Source organism: Pristiophorus japonicus, chromosome 2 (assembly GCF_044704955.1).
Source record: "Pristiophorus japonicus isolate sPriJap1 chromosome 2, sPriJap1.hap1, whole genome shotgun sequence".
Taxonomy (NCBI): domain Eukaryota; kingdom Metazoa; phylum Chordata; class Chondrichthyes; family Pristiophoridae; genus Pristiophorus; species Pristiophorus japonicus.
This window is the reverse complement of record NC_091978.1, coordinates 151,138,953-151,156,448: the sequence shown is the minus strand read 5'-3', so window position 1 is coordinate 151,156,448 and position 17,496 is coordinate 151,138,953. Positions and strand designations below refer to the sequence as shown.

General features: G+C 47.5%; 1 protein-coding gene across 1 annotated transcript in view; it reads right to left on the bottom strand.

Moving 5' to 3' along the window:
- The window catches only part of LOC139228968 (cyclic nucleotide-binding domain-containing protein 2-like), a 326,735-nt gene that overhangs the window by 21,815 nt on the left and 287,424 nt on the right, over nt 1–17,496 (bottom strand). The window contains exon 18 of the mRNA XM_070860580.1: nt 10,707–10,754. Coding sequence (XP_070716681.1) covers nt 10,707–10,754 — 48 coding nt within the window. The remainder of the gene's footprint in view (nt 1–10,706; nt 10,755–17,496) is intronic.

Genomic DNA, 17,496 nt, shown 5'->3' with positions numbered 1-17,496 from the left:
TCATTAACATCACCATAGCTCCAAAACAGCGACGGCAACAGAAACAATGCCGCAGCAAAATCAACACTGCGGCACTCAAAGACCCAGTTAAGAAAGCCCTACACAGCCAGCGCTTCACTGCCAACCTGGCGACCCTCGATGACCCTGAGACGCAGAGTGCCCACAGTGCCTGGTCTGCCTTCAAGGCCTCCATAAGTAGTGCCTGCGAAGAGACGCTCGGTCACTCAACCAGGAAACACCAAGACTGGTTTGAGAGAATGACCAGGAGATCCAGGAGCTAATAAGCTGCAAGCACAAGGCATTTCTGAACTTAAAGCAGCAACCCAATTCGGGAGCAGCATGCAAATCTACAGGCGGCTGAAGGCCGAGGTCCAACTAAAAACCCGCGACCTAAAGAATAGATGTTGGGTGGAGAAAGCACAGGAGATCCAGCAACTGGCCGACAACCATGATGTGCAAGGATTCTTCAGCGCAGTCCAGACCACCTATGGCCCAAGCACCCAAGGCCCCACCCCACTGCTGGCCAAGAACGGAGAGACACTCATTAAGTACACCAAGGCAGTCAGTGTCCACTGGAAGGAGCACTTCGAAAATCTCCTTAACCGAGACTCTGTCCATCCCGCAGCATGCTACCCGCCACCATCTCAGCAAAACCCCAGCCCTGCACGAGGTAGAAAAGGCCATCTGTCAGCTCAAGAACAACAAGGCAACAGGAGCAGATGGAATCCCCGCTGAGGCACTAAAGTATGGCGGTGAAGCACTATTGACATGAATGCATGACCTCATCTCTCTTATCTAGAAGGAGGGGAGCATGCCAGGTGATCTCAGAGATGCCATAATCGTGACCATCTCCAAAAAAGGGGACAAGTCCGACTGCTGTAACTACAGAGGAATCTCCCTGCTGTTGTCCACTGGGAAAGTCATCGCAAGAATCTTCCTCGATCGCCTTCTCCCTGTGGCTGAAGAGCTCCTCCCAGAGTCACAATGCGGATTCCGTCCACTAAGGGGCAAAACGGACATGATCTTCACCGCGCGACAACTACAAGAGAAATGCAGGGAACAGCATCAACCCTTGTACATGGCTTTCTTTGACCTCACAAAGGCCTTTGATACTGTCAACCGTGAGGGACTATGGAGCGTCCTCCTTCGTTTTGGCTGCCCCGAAAAGTTTGTCATCATCCTCCACCTGCTCCACGATGACATGCAAGCTGTGATCTTAACCAACGGATCCACCACAGACCCAATCCACGTCCGGACCGGGGTCAAGCAGGGCTGCGTCATCGCACCAACGCTCTTCTCGATCTTCCTTGTTGCAATGCATCATCTCACTCTCAACAAGCTCCCCGTGGGCATGGAACTAAACTATAGAACCAATGGGAACCTGTTCAATCTTCATCACCTCCAGGCTAGATCCAAGGTCGTCCCATCCTCTGTCATCGAACTACAGTACGCAGACAGCGCTTACGTCTGTGCACACTCAGGGGCCGAACTCCAAGCCATCGTCAACACCTTCACCGAGGTGTACGAGAGCATGGGCCTTACACTAAATATCTGTAAAACAAAGGTCCTCCACCAACCTGACCCCACCACACAGCACTACCCCCCGGTCATCAAAATCCATGGTGCAGCCTTGGACAATATGGACCATTTTCCATACCTCGGAAGCCTTCTTTCCGCAAGAGCAGATATCGATGACGAGATCCAACACCACCTCCAGTGTGCCAGCACAGCCTTCAGTCGTCTGAGGAAGAAAGTATTTGGAAACCATGATCTCAAATCTGGCACCAAGCTTATGGTCTACAGGGCAGTAGTGATACCCGCCATCCTATATGGCTCAGAGACATGGACTATATACAACAGACATCTCAAAGCGCTGGAGAATTACCACCAGCGCTACCTCCGCAAGATCCTACAAATCCACTGGGAGGATAGACGCACCAACGTCAGTGTTCTCGCTCAGGCCAACAATCCCAGCATCGAAGCACTAACCAGCTCTGTTGGGTGTGCCACATCATCCGCATGCCTGACACAAGATTCCCAAAGCAAGCGCTCTACTCGGAGCTCCGAAACAGCAAGCGAGCCCCAGGTGGGCTGAGGAAACGTTTCAAGGACATCCTCAAAGCCTCCTTGACAAAGTGCAATATCCCCAGCGACACCTGGGAATCCCTGGCCCAAGACCACCTAAAGTGGAGGAAGAGCATCCGGGAGGGCGCTGAGCACCTCGAGTCTCGTCGCCAAGAGCATGCGGAAATCAAGCGCAGACAGCGGAAGGAGCGTGCGGCAAACCAGGCTCCCCACCCACCCTTTCCTTCAACCACAGTCTGCCCCACCTGAGACAGTGACTGTAATTTCGACATTGGACTGTACAGTCAGTCACCTGAGAACTCACTTTTAGAGTGCAAGCAAGTCTTCCTCGATTTCGAGGGACTGCCTATGATGATGATGTTTGCACTGAGACATTTTCCTTTTATCCATTTAATGCGAAACCACCATGCTTATGATGCAGTTGATCCCTGGCCTTCTTACACAAGTTTTGCAGCTGTGTCTTCAGTTCTCCTTGACCTTTCTTTGCACAGGATGGTCACTGCTCTGGAAGCTCAAAATGCTCTCATGCACACTGGGCAACAGGACACAAAGCCTCTGATGGCTTCCAGAGTGTGGCTGCTGCCCAGAATCTGGCTCCGCTGCAGGCTACCTCCTGGGCTGCCCGCCCATTATCTGCTGGAGGGGATGGGGTCAACGAACCTGACTCTCCTCCTTGGGGGAGGCCCTTGCTGAGGGGCTTCGTGTGCAGCTCTCTTGCTTGTCCTCTGTGGCCATCTCCCTGGCCCTCTCCATCATACTTCGTAATGATGCCTGTGGCCCTTGCCCGCTGCCTCTTCATCCCTTGTCCCCGGTGCCATCTTCCCCTCGGCGGCATGCACAATGCGTAGGAGACATTGGCCTGCAAGCAATGCCCCATCTCAAGACCCTCCACAAGCGCAGCGTCCCTCTTCTACAGCTGGAAGGCACCTCCAGCACTCGGCAAGCAGTGCACACTGCGGACAGCAGTGAAAATTTATAGAAAACAACGGATTTTAAAAGGGGGAAAAGCTCCTCAAGCTGATTAATAATTCGACGTAGGGAGATACTTAAAAAAAAATTAAAATGTGAACTCACTTCAGTGGTCTTTCCCCCCCACCCAGCAGAAACAAAATTATTTTAAATCAACAAGCCTTTAAGAGGCTCCTGTGGTGTGCATCTGCAACGATGTAACACCAGAAAAAGGCAACTCTTGGGACTACTGAGCAGCCGCACGACTTTGGAAGGGGAATCTCGCTTCCTTCCCGGGACCAATAGCAGTGCGCGGAGTGATGGCACATTTAAGAGTGTTGTCAATCACCGCCGCAGAAGTGAAGGGGAATTGAAGGGGAAGAGTCGCAGAAGTGCCGACCGCTGCAAGACCGTGTCAGAGGAATTCTGATGTCGCCGGCCATTTGATGGGAGCTCAGCCGCCACTGGACTCTGCCGGGTTGAGGTGCAAATGGGCATTTTTAAGAGGGCCAGTTTTGGCCCCCTGATGTCTTGATCCTTATGTAAACTCCCAAAGATTGGGCTTAGAAATCTTTTTAATAAAGGGGTTTCTGGGGACAAGTAAACTTACTTTTGAGGGCGACCCCTAATATCTCACTCCCCCTGGGCTGAGACACTACTGTGCTCTTTCTGCCATTGTTGCAATGTTGAACACCCCAAGTGTTGAACACTCCTTGTGGTGTGGCCTTATGCAAATCGTGGTCAAATGCATGGACTTTCCCTTGACCTCATAAACTTTGGCAGGGTCAGCAGAAAAGGTCCAGGGTTGATGCATTTGGCACTTATGCTGTCTCATGGATTTTTAAGGCCAAGGTTGACTCTTATCTGCCCTAGCAAGCTATTCAATTGGACCCAACTACTATAAAGAATAACAAGATTCAAACCAGCAGACCACTAAGCTGTGACCTAGACTTCGAATCAGGACACAACAAAGACACACCAGCCCAGTCGACACTGCAAAATCCACCTCACTAACATCTGGGGACTGGTGTCACTGTTGAGAGAGCTGTCCCACAGACGAGTCATGCAATAGCCTGACATAGTCATAGTCACAGAATCATAACTATCAGCCAATGTCCCAGGCTCCTCCATCACTATCCCTGCGTATGTCCAGAGGTGGGGCACAGCAGTTTACAGAGGGAGGGAGTGGCCCTGGTGATCCACAACATTAACTCCAGACTCCATGAAATCTCATGATTTCAGGTCAAAAATGGGCATGGAAACCTTGTGCTGATTGTTACCTACCATCCTCCCTCAGCTGATGAATCAGTACTACTCCATGTTGAACACCATTTGGAGGAAGCGCTGAGGGTAGCAAGGGCACAGAATGTACTCTAGGTGGGGGACTTCAATGTCCATTACCAAGAGTGGCTCAGTAATACCTCAACTTGGTTCATGTTCCGAATAATCAGATGATTACACCTCAGAGCAGAATTTGACGACAAAACCCTCCAGTTGAATATCCCTTTCAACACCTTAAGCAGTGATAGAGAAGAAAAGAGGAAGAGCAGCGAACAAAATTGGACAACATGCAAAGGAACCAAAGGAATGGGGGTTAGAGATTAAGATGAAGAGAGAGATTATACAAATTAGGCAAAGAAGATTTGGATAGTAAAGAAACCACCCCAACTCACTGGGACTCACAGCACCTATGAGGACAGAGGGCTGGATTTTCGGGACCTTTGTGTTCCGGGTGTCGCCCTGAAGCGGCGTGAAATGGGGAGGTGAGGTCTCCTGCGTTCTGTCGGGTGCTTCGCGTCGGGTTTTGCAGCGGCGAGTTTTGACTTATACCCGACCCGTACTCCCCGAGGTGCGCCACGCGATAACCACCAGGTAAACCAGAGCAGTCCAGCCATGCCAGCGGCGGTAGGTAAAGTGCAGAAAAGGTAAGCGCGAGTGTTTATTCTTTTAATTTTTCTTAGCGATTTGTGTTGTGGTGGGTGTGGGCAATGTTTTGGGAATGTTTTAGTGGGTTTTTTTGTTTCTGCTCCACCACCCCCCCCCCACCCCCCGCACCCTCCCCCATGGCCTCTATCGGAATGATCCCGGCATGGCACTTGAGTTGGCGAGGTTCCCATTTTTGCGCCGCTAAAGTAGTACAACGCCTACCTTCGCGCTGCACCCCTGGCACAGGGCCCAGATGGCGAAAATGTCTCACGATATGTGCCCTTAAAGAAAAATAGAGGGACGAACAAATCTAGAGCCCCCTGGATGCCGAGGGACATACAGGGTAGGATAAAGAAAAAAGGGAGGCTTAATCCGAGGGCTAAATACTGCAGAATATCGAGAGGAATATAGAAAGTCCAGGGGTGAAATTAAAAAGGATATTAGGAAAGCAAAGAAAGAGCATGAAAATTTCTTGGCAAGTAAAATCAAGGAAAACCCAAAGATGTTTTATAAATATATTAAGAGCAAGATGATAACTAAAGAAAGGGTAGGGCCTATTAGAGACCATGAGGGTAATCTGTGTGTGGAGGCGGAAGATGTGGGTATGGTTCTTAATGAGTACTTTGTGTCTGTTTTCACAAAAGAGAGGGGTGATGTAGACATTACTATCGAGGAGAAGTGTGAAATATTAGTTGAAATAAACATAGTGGTGCCGGTTGCCACTGGTGTGCATGTTGGGGGGTCAAAGAAGATAGGGTCCAACATGAGTTGTTCAGGATAGTCCATAAATCTGAGTTTGATTTGGTCCAAGTGTTTCCGGTGAATGAGTCAATTTTAAAGTTTGACCCAAAACACCCTGCTCCCGTCTTTGGCCACGACAGTGCCGGGAAGCCACTTGGGACCTTGTCCATAATTCAATACAAATACAGGATAATTGATTTCAACCTCACATGACACATTTGCGCTATCATGGTACGGGCTTTATTGAAGCCGCCTGCTCTCTACCTATTCATGTAGATCAGGGTGAACTAACGAGAGCCTTGTCTTAAGTGCTCTTTTCACGAGCAGTACAGCAGGTGGGATCCCAGTGAGCGAGTGGGGTCTCGTTCGGTAGCTAAGCAGGACTCGAGATAGGCGAGTCGACAGTGAGCCTTCCATTACCCTCTTTAAGCTCTGCTTGATGGTTTGCACTGCTCTCTCTGCCTGACCATTGGACGCTAGTTTAAACGCAGCAGATGTGACATGTTTGATCCCATTGCGGGTCATGAATTCTTTGAACTCAGCACTGGTAAAACATGGCCCGTTGTCGCTCACCAGGACATCGGGTAGGCTGTGTGTGGCAAACATGGCCCGCAGGCTTTCAGTGGTGGCAGCGGACGTGCTAGCTGACATTATCTCACATTCAATCCACTTGGAGTACGCATCCACAACCACAAGGAACATTTTACACAAGAACGAGCCTGCATAGTTCACATGTACTCTAGACCACGGTTTGGAGGGCCAAGACCATAAACTTAGCGGTGCCTCCCTGGGTACATTGCGTAACTGCGAGCATGTATTACATCTGTGAACGCAGGACTCTTAAGTCCGTATCGATACCGGGCCACCACACGTGGGATCTGGCTATCGCTTTCATCATTACGATGCCTGGGTGGGTACTGTGGAGGTCACTGATGAAGGTGTCTCTGCTCTTGGGAACCACTACTCGATTGCCCCACAGAAGACAGTCTGCCTGTATAGACATTTCATCTTTGCGTCGTTGGAACAGCTTTATCTCTTCCTGCATTTCCACTGGGACAGTGGACCAGCTCCCATGAAGCACACAGTTTTTGATTAGTGCCAATAAGGGGTCCTGGCTCATCCAGGTTTTGATCTGCCGGGCAGTGATGGGTCATTGCTCACTCTCAAATGCTTCCATAACCATGGCTGCGCCATTTCCACCCCCGTGGTGGGCAATGGCAGCCGACTGAGAGCATCGGCGCCGTTTTCTGTGCCTGGCCTGTGGCGGATGGCATAGTTGTATGCGGACAACGTGAGCGCCCATCTCTGGATGCGGGCCGATGCATTTGTATTTATCCCTTTACTCTCGGAAAACAGGGATATGAGTGGCTCATGATCGGTTTCCAATTCAAATTTTAGCCCAAACAGATATTGATGCAAGTTTCTTTACCCCATAGACACACGCTAACGCTTCTTTCTCAATCATGCTGTAGGCTTTCTCAGCCTTAGACAGACTCCTGGATGCATAAGTAACCAGTTGCAGTCTCCCAAAATCATTAGCTTGTTGCAATACACACCCGACGCCATATGACGATGCATCACATGCTCGTACCAAACGCTTACATGGATCATACAACACAAGCAATTTGTTTGAGCATAATAATTTTCTCGCTTTTGCCCCAAACCCATTCGTCCTCTTTACACAGTAAGACATGCAGTTGTTCTAACAGTGTGCTGAGACTCGGTAAGAACTTACCAAAGTAGCTCAGGAGTCCTCGAAACAACCGCAGCTCCGTCACATTCTGTGGCCTTGGTGCATTCTCGATTGCCTCCGTCTTCGAATTGGTGGGCCTAATGCCATTCGCCGAGATCCTGCTCGCCAGGAACTCCACTTCAGGCACCAGGAAAACGCACTTCGAGTGTTTTAACCTGAGCCCCATGCGGTTGAGTTGACTAAGAACCTCCTCCAGGTTCTGCAGGTGCTCGACTGTGTCCCGACCTGTAACCAAGATGTCGTCCTGGAAGACCACGGTGCATGGGACTGACTTCAGTAAGCTTTCCATGTTTCACTGGAATATCGCTGCCGCTGATCGAATTCCAAACGGGCATCTGTTATAAATGAAAAGACCTTTGTGCGTGTTGATGCAGGTGAGGCCCTTCGATGATTCCTCCAGTTCCTGCATCATGTAGGCTAAAGTCAAATCCAGCTTCGTGAACGTCTTTCCTCCCATCAGCGTTGCAAAGAGGTCATCGGCCTTTGGTAGTGGGTATTGGTCTTGCAGGGAGAACCGATTGACAGTTACTTTATAATCGCCACAGATTTTGACAGTGCCGTCTCCCATGAGGACTGGAATGATCGGCTGGCGCACTCGTTGAACTCGATCACTGAGATGATACCCTCTCGTTGCAGCCAGTCTAGCTCGATTTCTACCTTTTCTCTCATCATGTATGGTACTGCTCTCGGCTTGTGATGGATGGGTCGCGCCCCCGGAATTAGGTGAATCTGCACTTTTGTTCCTTGGAATTTCCCGATGCCTGGTTCGAACACCGAAGGGAACTTGTTTAAGACCTGGGCACACGAAGTGTCGTCAGCGGGCGATAGCACTTGGACGTCATCCCAGTTCCATCGTATCTTTCCCAGCCAACTCCTGCCGAGCAATGTGGGACCATCGCCCGGTACCCACCCAGAGAGGTAGCTTGTGCACTGCTCCATCGTAGGAGACCGTTACTATAGCACTGCCGATTACGGGAATCAGTTCTTTTGTGTAAGTTCTTAGTTTTGTACGAACTGGAGTTAAGAGTGGCCTTGAGGCCTTGTTGCTCCACAATCTTTCAAAAGTCTTTTTACCCATGATGGACTGGCTCGCGCCCGTGTCCAGCTCCATTGATACCGGGAGTCCATTTAGTTCCAACATTCAGCATTATCGGGGGACAATTCGTGGTGAATGTATGCACCCCATGTACCTCTGCCTCCTCGGTCGTGATCCCCCGTTGATCTGTCCTCCTCTGCAACATGGTGGTTTGCAGGTTTAACAGGATTTGCAGCTTGCCTGCACATATGTTGGAGGTGTCCCATTGTTCCACAGCCCTTGCAAATGTACCCTTTGAATCGGCATGAATGGAAATGATGATCGCCCCTGCAGCACCAACACAGTGTTAATGGCTTTGCATTCATCGCCCTTGATGGTGGATGTGCAGCTGTAGGCATGTGTGACCTAACCTGTACGTTGCGATTTAAAAACAACATCACTTTGTTCACAGTACTTGTAGCAGCGCTTGCGTGCTGAGAGATTTGCTTAGTATTGTCACTGGTGGCAATGAACGCCTGGGCTATCGCTATGACCTTACTCAAGGTTGGGGTCTCTACAATTAAAAGTTTGCGAAGTATGGTTTCGTGGCCAATGCCAAGTACAAAAAAGTTTCTGAGCATGTGCTCCAAATGTCCTTCAAATTCGCAATGTCCTGCAAGGCTTCTTAGCTCAGCGACATAACTCGCCACTTCCTGGCTTTCAGATCTTTTGTAGGTGTAGAACCGATACCTCGCCATCAGAATGCTATCCTTCGGGTTCAAATGCTCTCGGACCAGTGTGCACAAATCATCGTACGATTTCTCCATCGGTTTCGCTGGAGTAAGCAGATTCTTCATGAGGCCATACGTTGGTGCCCCACAGATGGTGAGGAGGATCGCCCTTTGTTTGGCAGCGTTCTCTTCCCCATCTAGCTCGTTGGCCACGAAGTACTGGTCGAGTCGCTTCACAAAAGTTTCTCAATCATCTCCCTCTGAGAATTTCTCCAGGATGCCCACTGTTCTCTGCATCTTTGGGTTCGCTATCTGTATCTCGTCGCCAGTTGTTATGTATGGAGAAAGAGTCAGACTGAACACTGTGAGCTCAAAGTAAAGTGTGACCTTAGTCTTTTATTGCAGGTCTCCAGAGTGCCTCTCTAACTTGTGAAGCCTCCTTAAATACTTGTGCTCCCAAGGGATTATGGGATCCCTTGGGACTCCAGGGGATGAGCCCTCTGGTGGCAGTACAAAGTATATACAAGTTTACATATATAACAAAAGGGAATACACATTAAATGGTAGTATACTGAGAAGTGTAGAGGAACAAAGTGACTTTGAGCGCATGTCCACAGATTCCTGAAAGTAGCACGCCAGGTAGATAAGGTGGTTAAGAAGGAATACGGAATCCTTGCCTTTATTAGCCGAGGCATAGACCACAAGAGCGGGAGGGTTATGCTTGAACTGTATAAAACACTGGTTAGGCCACAGCTGGAGTACTGCGTGCAGTTCTGGTCGCCGCATTACAGGAAGGATTTGATTGCACTATAGAGGGTACAGAGGAGATTTACGAGGATGTTGCCTGGAGTGGAGAATCTAAGCTATGAGGACAGATTGCATAGGCTGAGTTTGTTTTCATTGGAACAGAGGAGGATGAGGGGAGACCTCATTGAGGTGTCTAAAATTATGAGGAGCCTAGATATAGTGGATAGAAAGGGCCTATTTCCCTTAGCAGAGGGATCAACAACCAGGGGGCATAAATTTAAAATAATTGGTAGGACGTTTAGAGGGGATTTGAGGGGACATTTCTTCTCGCAGACAATTGTGGGGAGTCTGGAACTCACTGCCTGAAAGGGTTTTAGAGGCATAAACCCTCACTACATTTAAAAAGTACTTGGATGTGCACCTGAAGTGTCGTACCTTGCAGGGTTACAGACCTAGAGCTGGTAATTGGGATTAGGCTGAATAGCCTCTTGTGACCGGCACGGACATGATGGGCTGAAATGACCTCCTTCCAAGCTGTAAACTTCTATGATTCTATGATTTTATTCTACGAGAGCGCAATCTATTCCCGGCCGGTAACTTTACCGCCCCACCTCCGTCTTCGCCCCAAAACAGCAAAACTAAAATTCAGCCCATAGTATCTAGGAGATTTGACTTTAACATATTGTATTATATTGTAACATTACAGTTACACAAAACTGTGAATCAAGTTTTGAATAGCAATATTAACTACTGTTCTTACCAGGCTTAACCGTAGGTTACAAGTACTGCCTGGGATTTCTGTCAGCCCCTGTGAATAGAAAAATTACATTCAGTTAAAACAAACAATCAATGAGATGAAAACAATGAAAGGTAACATTAAGAAAACTACAATTATAAATGTCATTTTCACTCAGCCTTTAACAGAGTATCAAGACATGACACACGTTTATACTGGAAAACAGAAAACAAGGTGCAAGGATTCTCCATTCATATAGACTGTAGAAATCTGGAATTCTCTCCATCAAAAGGCTATGGATGCTGGATCCATTGAAATTTTCAAGACTGAGATCGACAGAATTTAATTAAGTAAGATTGTCCAGTGATATGGAGCAAAGGCAGATAAATGGAATTAAGATACAGATCAACAATTATCTAACTGAATGGCAGAACAGGTACGAGGGGTTATGTTGCTGCTATTACTCAGTGTCAGCTTCACTCAGTGAAGCACTCTTGCCTTTGAGTGAGCAAATTTTGTTTTAAGCCCCACTGTACAACCTGAGCACAAAATTGAGGCTGACAATTCAGTACACTACTGCGTGGGTACTGTAGTGTCGGAGATGCTGTGCTTTGGAAGAGATATTAAGCCAGGGCCCTATCTACTGGATCAAGTGGATCTTAATGAATCCCATGTCACTTTTTTGAAGAAATGCAGGAAGTTCTCCTTGTGCCCTGTCGAACATTCATCCTGTTAAGTATCGAATAACTCCACGAGGCTAAGTACGGTGAGCTAGTTCAGGCATGACCTTACTCTAGTTTATTTATTCTCAAAGTGAGGATTCAACATGGCTGCCAACATTATATACACGGCTTGCACGTGTCTGCCAGTGACCATTAGGACTCCGGCAGTTGCGCCCTCCAGTGGCAGGTAAAACCCGGTTAACATACATAACAAAAGCGACACCACCAAAACAGATCAATAGGTCAATAATCTTCATGCCATTTGTCAGTCCTTGCCATGAGCAAACTGACTGCCAGGTTTGTCTGCATAACAACAGTGAATACATTGCTTTGGAACCTTCTGATGATGCTATATAAATGTAAGTTATTTTTCTCTTCGTAACACTACAGTTACACAAAACTGTGAATTAAATTTTTATCCTTCTCTTTCTCATTAGCAACAGCTAGCAAGAATAGTGAAATCTCTGCTAATACATTATTAGCAACATCTTCCAGGAGGATTGGCTTCATGAAAAAATGATACACATTTTTTTTTGTTTGGGGTCAAAAAGCATCAGTGATGATGGCATCATGTATCAATGACATGGTGATTCATTTTAAAGTAATTTTACAATATACAAAATTGCATTGTGTGTTTTTAAATAAATGAAAATGGTTTGCCAGCTACTTTTTCATAAAAATTGTGCCTTTTAACATTTTCCAACAGCACACACAACTTGCCCTTGCACCAGTTATCGTGCCACACAGGATAAGGCACAGCAATGACACTATATTGTCATTATTATCAGAAGTTTATTTTATTAAAATATAAAGCAATTTTCAACAAATGCTTGTGAATAACCTCAAACTTAACTTTCACCAGGATGTACAGTATAAGTTTACTGAATGATTCTACTCAATCTAACAATACATTCAAACTACTGATTGCAATTAAAAGCAGCAAAGCAGCAGTTTTTCAGCATTCTCAAGGCATTACCTTTCTCACTACAACACTCTAACATACTCTTCTCTAATGGATGGGTAAGATTCCACTTTTTTTCAGCAATGTGTAAGATCTTGTGCAAAGCTATAGAGAGTTCACTGCAAACACTTCTAAATTGCGTACAGATCAAAAGTCTCTTCCAAATCCTGAAGGCTTTAGCTTCTGACATTGGAAAGTGAACAGCTGTGAAATAGTAGCTTTTATACCACTTCTGCAAGTGTCACCTAGCTAAAGTGATGGAGAGTCACTGAGAACCCGACTGCACTTACCTGGCGTGTTCTCCGAGGGACGGCAACCCCCTCAAAAAGTTGATAAAATTGTAAGTATCTGCTTTTAAGCCTCTTAACTAGCATTCAGCTACCTTTTAACAATCTTAATTAACTGGCCCATCACTTGCTGTTGGGTTTACGATCCGCATGCAGTTCTGACAGGTCAGAAACTCACACGGAGGCGGGTTTAGAGCGGGATCCTGACCCGCTGTCAATCAGGGCCATTTTGACAGCGGGCTTGTCTCCAAACCCACACTTGCAGGGCTGGGAAGATTCCAGCCTGCATGTATCAGGAAGGATTCTTCAATCTGATTGGTTAAGGAGATGTACCATTGCTTGCCTGTTCACACAGGCCCCAGATCCCCTGTGGATGGTGTTGCACTGTTTTGTATTTCTAATCATTGCAAGTTCCAGTGCAAAAATCCACAGTAAATCTGTGGGCAAATGTAAGTGTAATGAACGGCTAGTGCTATTCGTTCATCGCTGATCGCAAAATCTGGACCATTAAATAATCATGGCTCTGAAATTCCACATGGGTTATCTTGGTTTCCCACAGTAATTCTGGAAAGAGATGGGTGGAACTTCCAGAGAAACAGCACAGATCATGCATAATCTGGTTATGCTCTCCATTGTTTCCGTGAGGATTCCGCCGGTCTCCTGCCAGAATTACAATGGGAAAACCAGGAAAACCTCTGCAAATAAAAGAAATACGAGCTAAGAGTAAAGGTCAGACCAAGGTAAGGAACAAGGACATAACTGATCAGGGGACAAATACAATTACAAAACAGAAGTATAAATGGACTAAAAATAAAGTATAAGGAACAACAAATTAAACTGCCTGTACAGCAATGTACACAGCATCCAAAATAAAACAGGGGAACTGGAGGCAATAATCCATAGCAGGGAACCAGATGTAGTAGGAATAATTGAAACATGTTTACATGAAGAACAAGCCTGGAAACTAAATATTGCAGGTTATAACATAACCAGAAAGGATAGGGAAGGAACAAGGCGGTGGGGTAGCTGTACTATTTAGAGATAATGTAATGGCAGTAGAAAAAAAGGACATAACTAACAGATGGTTAGAAACAGAATCTATATGATTAAAAGGAAAGTTAAGAAGGGACCAATTAAAGGGGATACTACAGACCACCTAATACTGGAAAGAAGGTGGAGGGAGAAATATGTAAGCAAATATATGAAATGAGTAAAGGAGATAGAATAATAATCATGAGAGATTTTAACTATCCCCAAATAACCTGGTAAGAAGAGGTAGCAAAAGGAGTACAGGGAATGGAGCTTTTACAATGTGTGCAGGACTCCTTCCTTAGCCAGTATGTAAAAAGCACAACAAGGGTGGAAGCACTGCTGGATATAGTAATCGGAAATTAACCAGAATAGATAAGTGAAGTATGAAATGGGGAATATCTGGGCACGAGCGATCACAACATAATAAGCTTTAAGATAAAGACATGGGGCTAGAACCTCCACTTTTGTGCTTATCATCCAAAAATGGGCGTTATTTCCGGCATGGACGATAAAAATGGGTTTTCAGATCGTCGGCTTCTTGCCCATTCTCAAAGCACCTAGTCTCCATTTTTGAAAATGGGCGTAACCGCGAGCAATATGAAATGGGCGGTAGCGTTACATTTTTTTGACCTTCTGCTGCAAAGTGCCGTCCTTAGCAATGGCATGGCAACGCTCGATTCCCGCGATTCAGGAGGTTAAGGGGCATCATGACATGCGCAGAAGAGGAGACAGCGAGCGAGGGAGCTCAGAGGGACTGAAGGCGTGGCTGGGTGTGGTGTGGCTGCTTTGGGAGGAAGGAGGGAGACTTTAGAGCTTCACAGCAAGTAGGCAAACAAAAATTAGCTGTTACCAGCCACATATTTGCCCAAATTTGGCCGATAATGGAGAGAGAGGAGGAGGCATCACAGCACGCTATGGAGACTGATGCTGGAGAGAGCAGTGAGGTGGGAGAGAAGCACATTGGAGGGCGCAAAAGAGCCAGGAGATTCTCGGACAAGGCAAATGCCTCCCTCCTGCAGCAGGTCGAGTCACGCTGGGGTGATTTGACACAGGGAGGGCGTGGGAAGCCCACCCCAAAGACGTACCAGAGGATATGGACCAAGATAGCAGAGGTGGTCTCGTTGGCGACCAATGAGGTTCGTGAGGTCAACCAGTGCCGCAAATGATGGAACAACCTTGTTGGATCCGCAAGAGTAAGTATTGCATTGATTTACATGTACTTATGAATTTATATAATTTGATTTGTAATAGTCATGAGTGACTATCATCAGATGTGAGGTCTTTCACTTTTACCAGGAATGTTTTACTCAAAGCTTGCGGTCACGGTGTATGTCTTTAAAATAATCATGATTACATCTGTCAGTTATGTGTTGTATCAGTCTCTGTGACAGTACCTAGCAACGATATCATGCAATGATCTCATGCCATGTCGTCCTGTCACCTTTTACAGAAGAAGCTATCGATGATGAGGTCCATGCAGAGGCGAACGGGTGGGGAGCCACCAGTCCCCAACGACATCACTGAGATGGAGGAGCGGGTGCTCACACTCATGGGGAAGCACCCCTGGGCAGCCACAGATGCATCTGCAGGCCCTGAAGTGATGCCACGTGAGTAAAGCTTACACCATTGCGTGATGTGAAGTCAATAGATGCCACACCCACTCATATCCAAACAATCATAAGTGATTTCTAAAATTTTCATAGAGATAATGATGGCCTGATGAAAATCATTGCAATGCAAATGTGTTGGTGGTCATGAAATGTGATGTCTGCGATGATTTTGAGAGCAGTGGTGCTTTTGTCGTGCATATGTTGTGTGTAGTGCTGGACTCACCTTGTGACCCCAGCAGCTCCTTCTTCTCTAATAACCTCATTTGTGTTTTTCAGCTCAGCCAACAGTGCGGCCCCAGGCAAGACCACAGAAGGTGGAGGCACAGGGCCTGACTCGCCGGACGATCCTAATCAGGTGTTGAGGAGCTCCGATTCTCGCCCGTCAATCCACTGGGTCTGTTCTCCATGGATGAGAGCGCGGACTTTGAGGAAACTGTATCGCCATGCTCCAGAAGCCATTCCACCCCAAGGCAATCTAGTGGTCCTCTGGTCATTCCCACCTCCACTCTGGAAGTACCAGCCCCAAGCACCTCGCCACAGAGCACCCCATTTGTACCCAGGACGGCACTGACCCGCGGAGGTTTCGTGGACGTGGCAGGTCTGTTCCACGAGCGCCACATGACAGCGGAGAGATGGTACAGTTGTCCAGGAAGACTGTAGACATTGGTGACTAGCTCATCGAAGCATTGGAAGGCATATACCAACAGCTGGCCACCAGGCGGTCTGGAGAGGCTCGTGCCTGATTGTCTGGCCCTAGGTCAGCATCCAGCCCCTCGTCGTCCTCTTCCTCTCTCTCCTGAGGTGGAGCATCAATGCCTTCTGGCAATTCTTGGCCCCTCATGATAGCCAGGTTGTGCAGCATCGAGCACATTCCGCGGATGGCAAAGGCCCTGGATGCGATAGTCCAGGAGCACTGCTGCCATAGGCCTCCTAGTGGTCCCCGAGCATGGCACTCCACCCCTAGGTTCCGCACCACCACTGTGAACAACAGATGAGAGCAAGGACCAAGATCCTGCTTCTGCATCAGTGAATGTTGCCCCCTCGGCACCCTCCGCTCCCGTACCCGTGCAAACACCACATCTGCCTTCCTCGCCCCCCAATGAGGCACCGTCTGACAAGCTCCTCAGCCAGGCACTGTGGAGCGAGGAGGGGAAGGGGTAGAGGTGGGGAGAAGAAGGGGAGGGTGAAAAGAAAGTAAGGTGCATGTCCACAGGTGATGGCTGTGTTATATCTCCATCTGGGTGTATGCAATTTGTTGTAATGTATGGGGGCAGGGGACCACCCTCCTGCTTTGCCTTTGTATTCTGTGTTGCTGGACATGTTGAACATTTGATTGATGTCAATGGTGGAAAAAGTGGGGTGTGGGCGGGGGTTGGGTGTTATTGCCTGTGATACTTATGATTTCAGACCAATGTTGATATTAAGTTTTTGTTATTAAACATAAACTTGTTGGGCATTGTCTCAGTTAGCTGCACCATTACACACTGGTGATTCCTTAATATGAAAGGGTTAAATACAACTTAACATCAATCAATGTAAACTTTAACTGGCACCAAGGTTATGGACACCTTTGATGTCTTGCAACTATGTAGCCACCACGGGCCCTTTCCTGCAGTCTGGAGAGGCTTGTGCCTGATTGACTGGCCCTAGGTCAGCGTCCAGCCCCTCGTTGTCCTCTTCCCCGCTCTCCTGAGGTGGAGCATCAGTGCCTTCTGGCAATTCTTGGCCCCTCATGATAACCAGGTTGTGCAGCATCGAGCACATGACCATGAATTTACCTACTTGCTCAGGGTTGTATTGTAGCTCCCCTCCTGAGTGGTCAAGACATCTGAAGCGCTGCTTAAGCACAATTATTGTTTGGTGGCCCCATTGCATTGAAAGTATAATAGTGATTGATCAGAAGCAATGATTTCCTCACTAAACTACACCTGGAGTAAAGCCCCAATAGTCCAGAGTCTGGAAATATGTCTGCAGAGATGTTCACTACATCTGAGAAGAACTCCAGAGTCAATGCAAATTCCCCCGAAGTTGAAGCAGCCTTTTGAATGAAGTGACCTGCGATTTTAAAAATGCCAGCCACATCGCTGGCATTGGTTCAGAACAGTTCCACTTTTTGGGGGCGTTTTTTGGGCGAGCGATATTGTGGGCGATATCTGTGCGAGGTGGTGAAAGTGACAGTGGGCGATCTCTTAGGCGTTAGCT